The following is a 17500-nucleotide window of genomic DNA, read 5'->3' as shown; positions in this document are numbered from 1 at the left end:
CCCTCTATCCCTTCCTCATCCCTCCTTCCCTCTTTACCTCCCTCTATCCCTTCCTCATCCCTCCCCTTTCCCTCTTCTATCCTCCTTCCTCTATCCCTTCCTCATCTCTCCTCCCTCTTTACCTCCCTCTATCCCTTCCTCATCCCTCCTTCCCTCTTTACCTCCCTCTATCCCTTCCTCATCCCTCCTTCCTCCCTCTATCCCTTCCTCATCCCTCCTTCCCTCTATCCCTTCCTCATCCCTTTCCCTCTTCACCTCCCTCTATCCCTTCCTCATCCCTCCTTCCCTCTCATCCCTCCTTCCTCCCTTCCTCCCCTCCTTCCCTCTTTACCTCTCTCTATCCCTTCCTCATCCCTCCTTCCCTCTTTACCTCTCTCTATCCCTTCCTCATCCCTCCTTCCCTCTTTACCTCCCTCTATCCCTTCCTCATCCCTCCTTCCCTCTATCCCTTCCTCATCCCTCCTTCCCTCTTTACCTCCTCTATCCCTTCCTCATCCCTCCTTCCCTCTTTACCTCTCTCTATCCCTTCCTCATCCCTCCTTCCCTCTTTATCTCCCTCTATCCCTTCCTCATCCCTCCTTCCCTCTTTACCTCCCCCTATCCCTTCCTCATCCCTCCTTCCCTCTTTACCTCCCTCTATCCCTTCCTCATCCCTCCTTCCCTCTTTACCTCCCTCTATCCCTTCCTCATCCCTCCTTCCCTCTTCACCTCCCTCTATCCCTTCCTCATCCCTCCTTCCCTCTATCCCTTCCTCATCCCTCCTTCCTCTTCACCTCCCTCTATCCCTTCCTCATCCCTCCTTCCCTCTATCCCTTCCTCATCCCTCCTTCCCTCTTTACCTCTCTCTATCCCTTCCTCATCCCTCCTTCCCTCTTTACCTCTCTCTATCCCTTCCTCATCCCTCCTTCCCTCTTTACCTCCCTCTATCCCTTCCTCATCCCTCCTTCCCTCTATCCCTTCCTCATCCCTCCTTCCCTCTTTACCTCTCTCTATCCCTTCCTCATCCCTCCTTCCTTCCCTTCCTCATCCCTCTTCCCTCTTTACCTCCCTCTATCCCTTCCTCATCCCTCCTTCCCTCTATCCCTTCCTCATCCCTCCTTCCCTCTTCACCTCCCTCTATCCCTTCCTCATCCCTCCTTCCCTCTATCCCTTCCTCATCCCTCCTTCCCTCTTTACCTCTCTCTATCCCTTCCTCATCCCTCCTTCCCTCTTTACCTCTCTCTATCCCTTCCTCATCCCTCCTTCCCTCTATCCTTCTCATCCCTCCTTCCCTCTTTACCTCTCTCTATCCCTTCCTCATCCCTCCTTCCCTCTTTACCTCTCTCTATCCCTTCCTCATCCCTCCTTCCCTCTATCCCTTCCTCATCCCTCCTTCCCTCTTTACCTCTCTCTATCCCTTCCTCATCCCTCCTTCCCTCTATCCCTTCCTCATCCCTCCTTCCCTCTTTACCTCCTCTCCCTTCCTCATCCCTCCTTCCCTCTTTACCTCTCTCTATCCCTTCCTCATCCCTCCTTCCCCTTTACCTCTCTCTATCCCTTCCTCATCCCTCCTTCCCTCTTTACCTCCCTCTATCCCTTCCTCATCCCTCCTTCCCTCTTTACCTCCCTCTATCCCTTCCTCATCCCTCCTTCCCTCTTCACCTCCCTCTATCCCTTCCTCATCCCTCCTTCCCTCTATCCCTTCCTCATCCCTCCTTCCCTCTTTACCTCTCTCTATCCCTTCCTCATCCCTCCTTCCCTCTTTACCTCCCTCTATCCCTTCCTCATCCCTCCTTCCCTCTTCACCTCCCTCTATCCCTTCCTCATCCCTCCTTCCCTCTATCCCTTCCTCATCTCTCCTTCCCTCTTTACCTCCCTCTATCCCTTCCTCATCCCTCCTTCCCTCTTTACCTCCCTCTATCCCTTCCTCATCCCTCCTTCCCTCTTCACCTCCCTCTATCCCTTCCTCATCCCTCCTTCCCTCTATCCCTTCCTCATCCCTCCTTCCCTCTTCACCTCCCTCTATCCCTTCCTCATCCCTCCTTCCCTCTATCCCTTCCTCATCCCTCCTTCCCTCTTTACCTCTCTCTATCCCTTCCTCATCCCTCCTTCCCTCTTTACCTCTCTCTATCCCTTCCTCATCCCTCCTTCCCTCTTTACCTCCCTCTATCCCTTCCTCATCCCTCCTTCCCTCTATCCCTTCCTCATCCCTCCTTCCCTCTTTACCTCTCTCTATCCCTTCCTCATCCCTCCTTCCCTCTTTACCTCTCTCTATCCCTTCCTCATCCCTCCTTCCCTCTTTATCTCCCTCTATCCCTTCCTCATCCCTCCTTCCCTCTTTACCTCCCTCTATCCCTTCCTCATCCCTCCTTCCCTCTTTACCTCCCTCTATCCCTTCCTCATCCCTCCTTCCCTCTTTACCTCCCTCTATCCCTTCCTCATCCCTCCTTCCCTCTTCACCTCCCTCTATCCCTTCCTCATCCCTCCTTCCCTCTATCCCTTCCTCATCCCTCCTTCCCTCTTCACCTCCCTCTATCCCTTCCTCATCCCTCCTTCCCTCTATCCCTTCCTCATCCCTCCTTCCCTCTTTACCTCTCTCTATCCCTTCCTCATCCCTCCTTCCCTCTTTACCTCTCTCTATCCCTTCCTCATCCCTCCTTCCCTCTTTACCTCCCTCTATCCCTTCCTCATCCCTCCTTCCCTCTATCCCTTCCTCATCCCTCCTTCCCTCTTTACCTCTCTCTATCCCTTCCTCATCCCTCCTTCCCTCTATCCCTTCCTCATCCCTCCTTCCCTCTTTACCTCCCTCTATCCCTTCCTCATCCCTCCTTCCCTCATCCCTTCCTCATCCCTCCTTCCCTCTTCACCTCCCTCTATCCCTTCCTCATCCCTCCTTCCCTCTATCCCTTCCTCATCCCTCCTTCCCTCTTTACCTCTCTCTATCCCTTCCTCATCCCTCCTTCCCTCTTTACCTCTCTCTATCCCTTCCTCATCCCTCCTTCCCTCTATCCCTTCCTCATCCCTCCTTCCCTCTTTACCTCTCTCTATCCCTTCCTCATCCCTCCTTCCCTCTTTACCTCTCTCTATCCCTTCCTCATCCCTCCTTCCCTCTATCCCTTCCTCATCCCTCCTTCCCTCTTTACCTCTCTCTATCCCTTCCTATCCCTCCTTCCCTCTATCCCTTCCTCATCCCTCCTTCCCTCTTTACCTCTCTCTATCCCTTCCTCATCCCTCCTTCCCTCTTTACCTCTCTCTATCCCTTCCTCATCCCTCCCTCTTTTTCTCTTTCTCCTTTTCCTTTCTGTTATCCCTCCCTACTTGCCCAATGAAAAAAGCCTGAATGAATTGGGGACAATCCTTATCAGTCAGTAGACTATTTTCCGAATGAAACATCAAAGACTTTGTGTGGATTTAGAATCTGAATTAGGAGGGTGAAAATGTGAAGGGGATTAAATTGAATGCTGAACTTAATGGTTCATTGGCTAAAATGCACTGAATGGGCTTGACGGCAAGCTGCAGGCTAAAACAGCAGGCTACTATCGACATGAAACGTAGGGAACATCAAATACCGGAGCAAAAAGTGGTGTTGTCATTTCGAATGGGAAGATAAGCGCTGATAGAAATCTCATGTGGTTGTACTGCCACGCAAACACTCACGCGCGTGCGCGCGGGCAGCTGGTCTGTCTTCAACCGGCGCCGTCACGCGGGGCGACTGTTCTCAGTTGCACGCGCTCCCCTCTCGTCCTCCGTCGATATCAAGCGTTCCTCTGCCTTCCTTATTATTTATTTATGAGTAGCCTAACTTAGAAAAAGAAACAGAGAGGCAGCAACCGGATTGGAATACCAGCGTAATGCAGGAAAATAACAAGTCCAAGGAAAGCGGGGGAAACGGAAAAAAAGACGGGGAAAAAGAGAAAATTATGTTTTTCTGACGTGCGGACGTTTATCCTCTCTTCCTTTATTATATCATATTTACAGCGTATCTTTTCTTTGTTTGTTTAAACTTTAAAGAGAGAAAACAACAACATCAGCTGGACTTCAGTATTAAAAACAAAACAACTCCCAAGACAAGCCACGAGTGAGAAAAAGAAAACGAGAGATGCTTTCTCGTCTTCTCTCCTCTCCTCTCCTCGATTTTCTTTCGAAGCAACACAATGGAGTATTTGTATCTACTTGGTCGATGGATGTGCAACTACTTTATACCCATAAGAATTCGCCCATCTCCTTTTTTCACTGGGAGATTTATCCCGCTGTTGGTCTTCCTCCATGGCTTCGTTTTCCATCCCGATCCATGCCTCTCCCACCCCCAGCCATGTCACATCCTGGCTCGGATCGGACACACGGTTCGTCTCGGTGCTCTGCTTCCCACCAGACAACCAGCCAGGGTACAGAACGCTCTGAACAGAGCCTGGACCAGCCTGAAGCACCGGGCTGGAGAAGGCAACCCGCCTCTTCTGCCCTACAACCTCACCCTGGAGGTAACAGGTTCATTCATGCATTCATTAGTTCATTCATGAAAGAGTTAATGTCTCTGAAATGCTCTCATGTGGATCATCCATCCATAATTAATTAATTAAATTGGCAACTAGCCATTCAGTCAGTTAGATTGTGTCTGAAATGACACCCTATTCCCTACAGTTGTATGGGATAGGGTGCTTGTAGGGAATAGGGTGTAATGTCAGACACTCTCTTCCTTCCCTGTCTGGAGGTGGTGTCTCGGTCCCCGTCTGGTGGCGACCCTGTCTCCCTGTCCAGGTGTGTGTGTCAGGAGCTGGTTGTGCGAGGGGTGACAGGTGTCCTGGCCTTCCCTCGTTCACCAGAAGAACTCATCCACATCGACTTCCTGTCCTCCTTCCTGGAAATACCTTTTATATCACTACTGGAGGACCTAGAACCACTCAGAGTTAAGGTAGGATCTAGAACCACTCAGAGGTAAGACCTAGAACCACTCAGAGCTAAGGTAAGACTTAGAACCACTCAGGGCCAATGAATGACCTAGAACCACTCAGAGTTAAGCTAGGATCTAGAACCACTCAGAGTTAAGGTAGGATCTAGAACCACTCAGAGTTAAGGTAGGATATAGAACCAATCAGAGTTAAGGTAGGATCTAGAACTGCTCAGAGTTAAGGTATGGTCTAGAACCACTCAGAGACAATGTAGGACCAAGAACCACTCAGAGCTAAGATGGGGCCTAGAACCATTCAGAGCTAAGGTATAGGAACCTTTTACTGGAGGACCTAGAACCACTGAGAGTGATTAGTTTCATATCTTTACAGCTGGAGTGATTAGTTTCATATCTTTACAGACGGAGTGATTAGTTCCATATCTTTACAGATGGAGTGATTAGTTCCATATCTTTACAGACGGAGTGATTAGTTCCATATCTTTACAGACGGAGTGATTAGTTCCATATCTTTACAGATGGAGTGATTAGTTCCATATTTTTACAGACGGAGTGATTAGTTCCATATCTTTACAGATGGAGTGATTAGTTTCATATCTTTACAGATGGAGTGATTAGTTCCATATCTTTACAGCTGGAGTGATTAGTTTAATATCTTTACAGACAGAGTGATTAGTTTAATATCTTTACAGACGGAGTGAATAGTTCCATATCTTTACAGACAGAGTGATTAGTTCCATATCTTTACAGACGGAGTGAATAGTTCCATATCTTTACAGACGGAGTGATTAGTTTAATATCTTTACAGACGGAGTGAATAGTTCCATATCTTTACAGACAGAGTGATTAGTTCCATATCTTTACAGACGGAGTGAATAGTTCCATATCTTTACAGACAGAGTGATTAGTTTAATATCTTTACAGACGGAGTGATTAGTTCCATATCTTTACAGACGGAGTGATTAGTTTAATATCTTTACAGACGGAGTGATTAGTTCCATATCTTTACAGACGGAGTGATTAGTTTAATATCTTTACAGACGGAGTGAATAGTTCCATATCTTTACAGACAGAGTGATTAGTTTAATATCTTTACAGACGGAGTGAATAGTTCCATATCTTTACAGACAGAGTGATTAGTTTAATATCTTTACAGACGGAGTGAATAGTTCCATATCTTTACAGACAGAGTGATTAGTTTAATATCTTTACAGACGGAGTGATTAGTTCCATATCTTTACAGACGGAGTGATTAGTTTAATATCTTTACAGACGGAGTGATTAGTTCCATATTTTTACAGACGGAGTGATTAGTTCCATATCTTTACAGATGGAGTGATTAGTTTCATATCTTTACAGATGGAGTGATTAGTTCCATATTTTTACAGACGGAGTGATTAGTTCCATATCTTTACAGACAGAGTGATTAGTTAAATATCTTTACAGACAGAGTGATTAGTTTCATATCTTTACAGATGGAGTGATTAGTTCCATATTTTTACAGACGGAGTGATTAGTTCCATATCTTTACAGACAGAGTGATTAGTTTAATATCTTTACAGACGGAGTGATTAGTTTAATATCTTTACAGACGGAGTGATTAGTTTCATATCAGTACAGATGGAGTGATTTGTTTAATATCTTTACAGACGGAGTGATTAGTTTAATATCTTTACAGACGGAGTGATTAGTTCCATATCTTTACAGACAGAGTGATTAGTTTAATATTTTTACAGACAGAGTGATTAGTTCCATATCTTTACAGATGGAGTGATTAGTTCCATATTTTTACAGACGGAGTGATTAGTTCCATATCTTTACAGACGGAGTGATTAGTTTAATATCTTTACAGACGGAGTGATTAGTTCCATATCTTTACAGACGGAGTGATTAGTTCCATATCTTTACAGACGGAGTGATTAGTTCCATATCTTTACAGACAGAGTGATTAGTTCCATATCTTTACAGATGGAGTGATTAGTTTCATATCTTTACAGACAGAGTGATTAGTTCCATATCTTTACAGACAGAGTGATTAGTTTCATATCTTTACAGACGGAGTGATTAGTTAAATATCTTTACAGACAGAGTGATTAGTTTCATATCTTTACAGACGGAGTGATTTGTTTAATATCTTTACAGACGGAGTGATTAGTTTAATATCTTTACAGACGGAGTGATTAGTTCCATATCTTTACAGACAGAGTGATTAGTTTAATATTTTTACAGACAGAGTGATTAGTTCCATATCTTTACAGACGGAGTGATTAGTTTAATATCTTTACAGACGGAGTGATTAGTTTAATATCTTTACAGACAGAGTGATTAGTTTAATATCTTTACAGACGGAGTGATTAGTTTAATATCTTTACAGACGGAGTGATTAGTTTAATATCTTTACAGACGGAGTGATTAGTTTAATATCTTTACAGACGGAGTGATTAGTTTAATATCTTTACAGACAGAGTGATTAGTTTAATATCTTTACAGACGGAGTGATTAGTTTAATATCTTTACAGACGGAGTGATTAGTTTAATATCTTTACAGACAGAGTGATTAGTTTAATATCTTTACAGACGGAGTGATTAGTTCCATATCTTTACAGACAGAGTGATTAGTTAAATATCTTTACAGACGGAGTGATTAGTTTAATATCTTTACAGACGGAGTGATTAGTTTCATATCTGTACAGACGGAGTGATTAGTTTAATATCTTTACAGACGGAGTGATTAGTTTAATATCTTTACAGACAGAGTGATTAGTTTAATATCTTTACAGACGGAGTGATTAGTTTAATATCTTTACAGACGGAGTGATTAGTTTAATATCTTTACAGACAGAGTGATTAGTTTAATATCTTTACAGACGGAGTGATTAGTTTCATATCAGTACAGATGGAGTGATTTGTTTCATATCTTTACAGACGGCGTGATTCGTTTCATATCTTTACAGACGGAGTGATTAGTGTCATACCTTTACAGACGGAGCGGTTGTGTGTGTGTTAGTATTCCTAGTGGCAGCCTAAGCTGTGTGCCAGTCAGTCAGTCTCGTCTCAGACATATCCTCATCTCTACGGCTGAGCAGCCAACTGCAACGCAAGGCAACACACACACACACACACACACACACACACACACACACACACACACACACACACACACACACTCACACACAGGCTCAGGATTCAAGAGAAAGACTGTGGTGGGACGAAAGAGAGAGAGCCAGTCAGAGAGATAGAGGTAAGGAGGAGTGTGAGGAAGGGAGAGAGGGGGGTAGAGAGAGAAAGAGAGAGGGGGAGAGGAGGGAGGATTAGGCTGAATGGAGTGTAATCTGTCATGCTATTGGAAAAGTGAACCATTCAGAACTGAACTCTGTCTAGTTCTGGCCACAGAAGAGGGGGGAGATGAGGAGGAGAGGAAGAGAGAGGGAGGAGATGGGGAGGAGAGGTAGAGAGGGGAAGAGATGAGGAGCAGGGGAAGAGATGAGGAGGAGGGGAAGAGAGAGGGAGGAGATGGGGATAAGGGGAAGAGAGAGGGAAGAGATGAGGAGGAGGGGACGAGAGGGAGGAGATGAGGAGGAGGGGAAGAGAGGGAGGGGATGGGGAGGAGGGGAAGAGAGAGGGAGAAGATGAGGAGGAGGGGACGAGAGGGAGGAGGGGAACAGAGAGGGAGAATATGAGGAGGGGAACAGAGAGGGAGGATATGAGGATGAGAAGAGAGAGGGAGGGAGGAGATGAGGAGGAGGGGAACAGAGAGGGAGGATATGAGGAGGGGAAGAGAGAGGGAGGAGCAGATGAGGAGGGGAACAGAGAGGGAGGATATGAGGAGGAGGAGAAGAGAGAGGGAGGATATGAGGAGGTGAAGAAGAGAGAGGGAGGAGATGAGGAGGGGAACAGAGAGGGAGGATATGAGGAGTTGGAGGAGAAGAGAGAGGGAGGATATGAGGAGGAGGAGGAGAAGAGAGAGGGAGGCACTTAGCAGTAGCAAGCTAACGGATACATGCGGATGGGTGGCTCTATTAAGACTGTCTGTCTGTCTGTATGCCTGTCTGTATTTGTGTGTGTGCGTGTGAATGTACAGACCTACACACCCAAAAGTGTGTGACTTGGCAGATGAGAGTGATAATTCCTCCTAATGTACTTTAGATAATTATAATGATAGAATGACCTGAAGAAATAAATCACACTGATGGAGGATAGGATGTAGGGAGGAGTGGAGAGGATGAGGGGGAGGGAAGATGAGGGGAGAAGATGGAGGAGAGAAGGAAAATGGAGAGAAAAACTGGAAAGGATGAAGGAGGGGAGAGGAGGAAAGTGGAGAGTATAGAGGAGGGGAGGGGAGAGGAGAGGAGGAAAGTGGAGAGGATGAAGGAAAGGAGAGTATAAGAGGAAAGTGGAGAGAGGAGAGGAGAGGAGAGGAGGAAGGTGGAGAGGATGGAGGAAAGGAGAGGAGGGAAGGGGGGGAGAGGAAAGGAGAAGAGGAAAGTAGAAAGGATGGAGGAGATGAGAGGAGAGGAGAGAGAGGAGAGGAGAGGAGGAGGAGAGGAGAGGAGGAGAGGAGAGGAGAGGAGAGGAGAGGAGAGGAGAGGAGAGGAGAGGAGAGAGGAGAGGAGAGGAGAGGAGAGGAGAGAGGAGGAGGAAAGTAGAGAGGATGGAGGAGAGGAGAAGAGAAGAGGAAAATGGAGAGGATGGAGGAGAGGGGGAGAAGAGGGGATGGAGGAGAGGAGAGGATGGAGAGGAGGGAGAGGAGAGGAGAAGAGAGGATGGAGGAGAGGAGAAGAGAAGAGGAAAAATGGAGAGGATGGAGGAGAGGGGATGGAGGAGGGAGGAGGAGGGAGAGGAGAGGAGAGGAGAAGACGAAAGTGGAAAGGATGGAGGAGAGGAGAAGAGAGGATGGAGGAGAGGATGGAGGAGAGGAGAGGAAATGAGGAGAGGAGAAGAGGAATGTAGAGAGGATGGAGGAGAGGAGAAGAGCAGAGGAAAGTGGAGAGGAGAGGAGGGGAGTAGAGAGCATAGAGGAGAGGAGAGGAGAGGAGAGAAGAGAGAGGAAAGTGGAGAGGATGAGGAGAGGAGAAGAGGAAAGTGGAGAGGATGAGGAGAGGAGAGGAGAGAGCATAGAGGAGAGGAGAGGAGAAGAGGAAAGTGGAGAGGAGAGGAGGGGAGTAGAGAGCATAGAGGAGAGGAGAGGAGAAGAGGAAAGTGGAGAGGATGAGGAGAGGATAGAGGAGAGGAGGAGATAAAAAAGTGCTTCTTTCATCATCAGTATCATTCCAGGTGCTTTGGCTAGTCTATAAACAGCCATGGGTGTGTCACAAAAAAGTGCACTTTAGGGACTAGGGTGGCATTACATCCTGTAACCATAGAGAATGATAGAAATGGGCCGTATTACATTGGGTAGCACCATTGAGGACTTCCACTATTTTAATGTAGTCAACTGGGTGGGACTTCCAACTTCATTGGCTGATCCCTCCTGGTGACCCTGTTGGAGTCATGTCCACCTGAGACATCAGGATCAGCCAACCGGGAAGAAAAAATGTACTATCTTCAAAATGGAGAATAGTTCTGCTAATGCTGCCACAGATGCTATATAATGGCACACATACAAAGATGAGTTGTCTATCCATCTCTATGTCTGTAACTAAGGTTTGGAGTTGTTCTTGGGCAGGTCACATGCTGTTGTTATGATTAGATGTCACTGTTTGTTGAGAACTAACTCTCCTCCATTGTGATCTGTCCATCCAGCACTCTTTCATTCCCTCTCGTTCTTCCCTCCCTCACTGTAGAAGTAGAAGACTAGAACATTAAAAAGCTAATTTAGTTTCTCTGAATGTAATCATATTTAATCCTCAAACCCTGATGATGAATGAATGGTACTGTTGCCAAGTGCTGGTCTTTCAAAGACACACACACACACACACACACACACACACACACACACACACACACACACACACAACGAACACACACACACACACAAAACCTCAAATACACTACACGTTTGAAAGTTCTCCTACAACAGGGTGATCATATTTAGATCCTACTCTACATCTGTGAGCATGCACACCCACTCCACACACACATGCGCACACCCACGCACGCACGCACGCACACACGCGCACACACACACACACACACACACACACACACACACACACACACACACACACACACAACACACACACACACACACACACACACACACACACACACACAAATAAACAATGTTATAGACCTCTCTTAATTAACAATGTCATAGACCTCTCTTAATAAAGAATGTCATAGACCTCTCTTAATAAACAATGTCATAGACCTCTCTTAATAAACAATGTCATAGACCTCTCTTAATAAACAATGTCATAGACCTCTCTTAATAAACAATGTCATAGACCTCTCTTAATAAACAATGTCATAGACCTCTCTTAATAAACAATGTCATAGACCTCTCTTAATAAACAATGTCATAGACCTCTCTTAATAAACAATGTCATAGACCTCTCTTAATAAAGAATGTCATAGACCTCTCTTAATAAACAATGTCATAGACCTCTCTTAATAAACAATGTCATAGACCTATCAAAATAAACAATGTCATAGACCTCTCTTAATAAACAATGTCATAGACCTCTCTTAATAAAGAATGTCATAGACCTCTCTTAATAAACAATGTCATAGACCTCTCTAAATAAACAATGTCATAGACCTCTCTAAATAAACAATGTCATAGATCTCTCTAAATAAACAATGTCATAGACCTCTCTTAATAAACAATGTCATAGACCTCTCTTAATAAACAATGTCATAGACCTCTCTTAATAAACAATGTCATAGACCTCTCTTAATAAACAATGTCATAGACCTCTCTTAATAAACAATGTCATGGGCCTCTCTTAATAAACAATGTCATGGGCCTATCTAATTACATATACATGTAGTAATGAATGGTGTAGGAAGGAGAAATAAGAGATCTATACAACAACAATAGCAACATAAACAACAATGAGTAAATAAATAGTCGCTTCATTCATTATTTAGAGTGCTGCATTAAGGGATGGGTGAGCTGTTGTATGTTGCGTGCATGTGGCTTATATACTGTAGTTGACTATATGGACTGGCACGTGCACAGACAGGAGTCTACCTGTGCCAAGCATATGCCCCTTTGCCCTCCCACTCGGCAAGTGCTCTTTTAGGTGGTATATAGGTATATATATATATATATATATATATATATATATTTTTTTTGTATACAGTTTTTGTGGTTGTTGTTCTAATCCCACTGCCCGCAAGTCGTCGTGACAACGTCAAGTTCACCACCCCCTACCCTGTCCATTGGTTGCGCCTGTTGGTCTGCACTGTCCAGAGCTTGAGCACTCCCGGGTTGCGCCTGTTTCCCTGTCTCCCCGGACCGGAGACTGACACACCCGGTATCCAAACATGAATGGCTTGAGATGCTGTCGCTGGTCGAGTATGTAGCTCGTGACCTAGTTTAAATATCAACAGTAATGCCTCAACACCATAACATTTGATTATAATACGTGAGTTACATCATCATCAATATTCGGTCTGATTGGCTGATACGAGCAGCAGAGAGCGACAGAAAGAAATGACCCTCCGACCCAGCTCCACCCCTTCCTCAGTCGGGAGTTTTACATGTGTGCCAGGGCAGCAGCAACACAGGTGGTCTACACTAGATAACCACCATGTACTAATATATCCACACAAGCCAATAGCCAGCCAACTAGACCCCCGCTCTTTTCCCCATGTCAACCACCTCTTTAGGAGGCATTGTAACTAGTTTGTTTACAATTTTTTGTTTCCAGAAATAAATAAGCCTATGCTCAAAAATCGAATTTCGAGCAATGAATTGTGAAAGTGGATTTGTTTTTAAGGCGTTTATAGGAGCGTGGGGAGACAGATGGAGAGAGGGTGAGAGAGGGGGAGGAGGGAGAGGAGAGGGGGAGGACGGAGAGGAGAGGGAAAGGAGGGAGAGGAGAGGGGGAGGACGGAGGGAAGTTGTGTTAGTCAGGGTGTTCCAGATGTTCCCTCAGATTGTCCTTCACAACCAGCCAACTGCTTAACTCTGGAGATCCACAGGCGAGTTTAGAGACCAGAACTAAATGCATGCACACACACACGTAAGCATGCACACACTGTATGTCTATGATGTATTGGTACTGTAATGTTTTATGCAAAACACAGTCTCTATGACATCAGAGAATCTATTTAGGCATTGTATTGTTGTTACTTTACATCTCTCAGTGTTGTTGCTTAACATCTCTCAAAGTATCAATGCTTTACATCTATCAGACTGTTGTTGCTTCTCATCTCTCAGGGTATTAATGCTTTACATCTATCAGACTGTTGTTGCTTAACATCTCTCTGGGTATCAATGCTTTACGTCTATCATAGTATTGTTGCTTAACATCTCTCTTGCTTTACGTCTATCATAGTATTGTTGCTTAACATCTCTCTTGCTTTACGTCTATCATAGTATTGTTGCTTAACATCTCTCTTGCTTTACGTCTATCATAGTATTGTTGCTTAACATCTCTCTTGCTTTACGTCTATCATAGTATTGTTGCTTAACATCTCTCTTGCTTTACGTCTATCATAGTATTGTTGCTTAACATCTCTCTTGCTTTACGTCTATCATAGTATTGTTGCTTAACATCTCTCTTGCTTTACGTCTATCATAGTATTGTTGCTTAACATCTCTCTTGCTTTACGTCTATCATAGTATTGTTGCTTAACATCTCTCTTGCTTTACGTCTATCATAGTATTGTTGCTTAACATCTCTCTTGCTTTACGTCTATCATAGTATTGTTGCTTAACATCTCTCTTGCTTTACGTCTATCATAGTATTGTTGCTTAACATCTCTCTTGCTTTACGTCTATCATAGTATTGTTGCTTAACATCTCTCTTGCTTTACGTCTATCATAGTATTGTTGCTTAACATCTCTCTTGCTTTACGTCTATCATAGTATTGTTGCTTAACATCTCTCTTGCTTTACGTCTATCATAGTATTGTTGCTTAACATCTCTCTTGCTTTACGTCTATCATAGTATTGTTGCTTAACATCTCTCTTGCTTTACGTCTATCATAGTATTGTTGCTTAACATCTCTCTTGCTTTACGTCTATCATAGTATTGTTGCTTAACATCTCTCTTGCTTTACGTCTATCATAGTATTGTTGCTTAACATCTCTCTTGCTTTACGTCTATCATAGTATTGTTGCTTAACATCTCTCTTGCTTTACGTCTATCATAGTATTGTTGCTTAACATCTCTCTTGCTTTACGTCTATCATAGTATTGTTGCTTAACATCTCTCTTGCTTTACGTCTATCATAGTATTGTTGCTTAACATCTCTCTTGCTTTACGTCTATCATAGTATTGTTGCTTAACATCTCTCTTGCTTTACGTCTATCATAGTATTGTTGCTTAACATCTCTCTTGCTTTACGTCTATCATAGTATTGTTGCTTAACATCTCTCTTGCTTTACGTCTATCATAGTATTGTTGCTTAACATCTCTCTTGCTTTACGCCTATCATAGTATTGTTGCTTAACATCTCTCTTGCTTTACGTCTATCATAGTATTGTTGCTTAACATCTCTCTTGCTTTACGTCTATCATAGTATTGTTGCTTTGTGTCTATCCAAGTATTATTGCTTTACATCTATTGTTGCTTGACATCTCTCAGAGTAACGTTGCTTTACGTATTTCATGGTATTGTTGCTTTAGATCTGAATGTAAACTAACTGGCTGACAGACAATAGCAGCGTTGCTGAGTGCTCAGATTGATCGCAGTCCATAATGTGATTAAATAGAGAAAGAGACAGCCAACACACACATACAGTATCTAGACAAAAGAGAGTGTATATTTGCATAAGTGGGTATTAGAGGTCCATGGACAGAGGAGCTAGATAGGAGAGATACAGTAAGACTTAGCTCTCTCTCTTTCTCTCTCCCCCTTCTCTCTCTCTCTCTCTCTCTCTCCCTCTCTCTCTCTCTCTCTCTTTCTGTCGCTCACTCCCTGTCTCTCTCTCTTTCTCTCTCCCCCTTCTCTCTCTCTCTCTCGCTCTCCCTCTCTCAATTCAATTCAATTCAAGGGCTTTATTGGCATGGGAAACATGTGTTAACATTGCCAAAGCAAGTGAGGTAGATAATATATAAAGTGAAATAAACAATAAAAATTAACAGTAGACATCACACATACAGAAGTTTCAAAACAATAAAGACATTACAAATGTCATATTATATATATATATACAGTGTTTTAACAATGTACAAATGGTAAAGGACACAAGATAAAATAAATAAGCATAGATATGGGTTGTATTTACAATGGTGCGTGTTCTTCACTGGTTGCCCTTTTCTCGTGGCAACAGGTCACAAATCTTGCTGCTTTGATGGCACACTGTGGAATTTCACCCAGTAGATATGGGAGTTTTTCAAAATTGGATTTGTTTTCGAATTCTTTGTGGATCTGTGTAATCTGAGAGAAATATGTCTCTCTAATATGGTCATACATTGGGCAGGAGGTTAGGAAGTGCAGCTCAGTTTCCACCTCATTTTGTGGGCAGTGAGCACATAGCCTGTCTTCTCTTGAGAGCCATGTCTGCCTACGGCGGCCTTTCTCAATAGCAAGGCTATGCTCGCTGAGTCTGTACATAGTCAAAGCTTTCCTTAATTTTGGGTCAGTCACAGTGGTCAGGTATTCTGCCGCTGTGTACTCTCTGTGTAGGGCCAAATAGCATTCTAGTTTGCTCTGTTTTTTTGTTAATTCTTTCCAATGTGTCAAGTAGTTATCTTTTTGTTTTCTCATGATTTGGTTGGGTCTAATTGTGCTGCTGTCCTGGGACTCTGTAGGGTGTGTTTGTGAACAGAGCCCCAGGACCAGCTTGCTTAAGGGACTCTTCTCCAGGTTCATCTCTCTGTAGGTGATGGCTTTGTTGTGGAAGGTTTGGGAATCGCTTCCTTTTAGGTGGTTATAGAATTTAACAGCTCTTTTCTGGATTTTGATAATTAGTGGGTATCGGCCTAATTCTGCTCTGCATGCATTATTTGGTGTTCTACGTTGTACACGGAGGATATTTTTGCAGAATTCTGCGTGCAGAGTCTCAATTTGGTGTTTGTCCCTTTCTCTCTCTCTTTCTGTCGCTCACTCCCCGTCTCTCTCTCTCTTTCTCTCTCCCCCTTCTCTCTCTCTCTCTCTCTCCCTCCTCTCTCTTTCTCTCTCTATCATTTTCTCTCTCTCCCCCCCTCTCTCGCTCTCTTTATTTGTCAGTAAGTGTCCCTGGTCTGTACGTTCATAACTTATGTCTTATCTCCTGTTTCTAACTCTCTGAGTAAACTTTTTTAATTATCACTATCTTATCCTCTGAGAGTAGCTTTGGCAGTGTTTGTGTACGTGCTCGCCTGCTTACGTGTCTGGGAGCTGTATGTCTGGGAACTGTATGTGTTTCTCTGTGTGTGTGTGTGTGTGTGTGTGTGTGTGTGTGTGTGTGTGTGTGTGTGTGTGTGTGTGTGTGTGTGTGTGTGTGTGTGTGTGTGTGTGTGTGTGTGTGTGTGTGTGTGTATCTGACAGTTTGGGACAGAACTACTGTTTTAGCAGGATAAGACTCCTCAGAGGAGACAGGGAGGAGAGAGGGGGAGATGGTAGAGAGAGGGAATCGGCAGTGACTGTTCCAACAATCATCTCTCATTTTTATGGTTCAATCAAGTATCCTCGAAGCAGAAACATTTAAATCACTTTGATATGTGAAACACTAACAAAACATATCCAGGTCTCAAATGACAAAGAGCTATGAAGAATAGGGATCAATTTGAGACATTACCATTGTAAATGAATTCCATTATCATTTAATGCACTATGGAAGTTAGTCAAATGATACAGTCATATCCACAGTCTCTCCTGTCAGAAAGCTGGGAGTTCTATTGTATAACCTTGTCTGAGACCTAGAAAGTCGACTGTCGCTTCTGCTCTGGAGGCTTGCTGTGTTACGGTCCGAGTGAGTGTGTGGAGACAGGGTTATAAAGGTGTGCAATTCCATCTGTCAGACCATGCTATACAGTCAGACTCTCTGACGGTGTGTGTGTATGTATGTGTGTGTGTGTGGTTGCGTGTTTGTGTGTGTGTGTGGTTGCGTGTGTGTGTGTTTGTGTGTGTGTGTGTGTGGTTGCGTGTGTGTGTGTGGTTGTGTGTGTGTGTGTGTGTGTTGGTTGCGTGTGTGTGTGTTTGTGTGTGTGTGTGTGTGTCCGATCAACGCTCATTACTATTCCATACCTTTCTCATTTCCTCCTTCTCTCATTTCCCATGTCTACCTGGTGTTGCAGAGAGAAACTCATATCTCAACAGTTTCTCCTACAGTGGTCCAGACATAGAGGAGAAACAACAGGATTAATTTGATTATTCTTAGTTTTTACTTCTCTGGCGGTTTTTCTTTCTCATTTATCAGAGCCGTAGGGTTATAAAAGCCTGCTGCGTCTGTGTGTGTGTGTGTGTGTGTGTGTTTTAGCTTTCTGTCACTAATTCACAGTGGATAAAATTCCACCCCCGGACTGCGTCCTTCCTCTCTAATCAAGGGAAACTGCATTAATCAACTAGCTAACAAGGT

The 17500-nt window shown here is 44.1% G+C and overlaps 1 protein-coding gene across 1 annotated transcript in view; it reads left to right on the top strand.

Annotated features, from left to right (window-relative positions):
• Positions 1–3657: 3657 nt before the first annotated feature.
• LOC112236856 (glutamate receptor ionotropic, NMDA 3B-like) overlaps positions 3658–17500 on the top strand; it is a 51769-nt gene continuing 37926 nt past the window's right edge. Inside the window, exons 1-2 of the mRNA XM_042296636.1 lie at positions 3658–4457; positions 4688–4888. Coding sequence (XP_042152570.1) covers positions 4134–4457; positions 4688–4888 — 525 coding nt within the window. The 5' untranslated portion in view covers positions 3658–4133. The remainder of the gene's footprint in view (positions 4458–4687; positions 4889–17500) is intronic.

The sequence above is a fragment of the Oncorhynchus tshawytscha genome, linkage group LG14 (genome assembly GCF_018296145.1).
Source record: "Oncorhynchus tshawytscha isolate Ot180627B linkage group LG14, Otsh_v2.0, whole genome shotgun sequence".
Classification (NCBI taxonomy): Eukaryota; Metazoa; Chordata; class Actinopteri; order Salmoniformes; family Salmonidae; genus Oncorhynchus; species Oncorhynchus tshawytscha.
The sequence above is the reverse complement of the archived record's forward strand: the minus strand, read 5'-3'. Positions and strand labels throughout refer to the sequence as shown.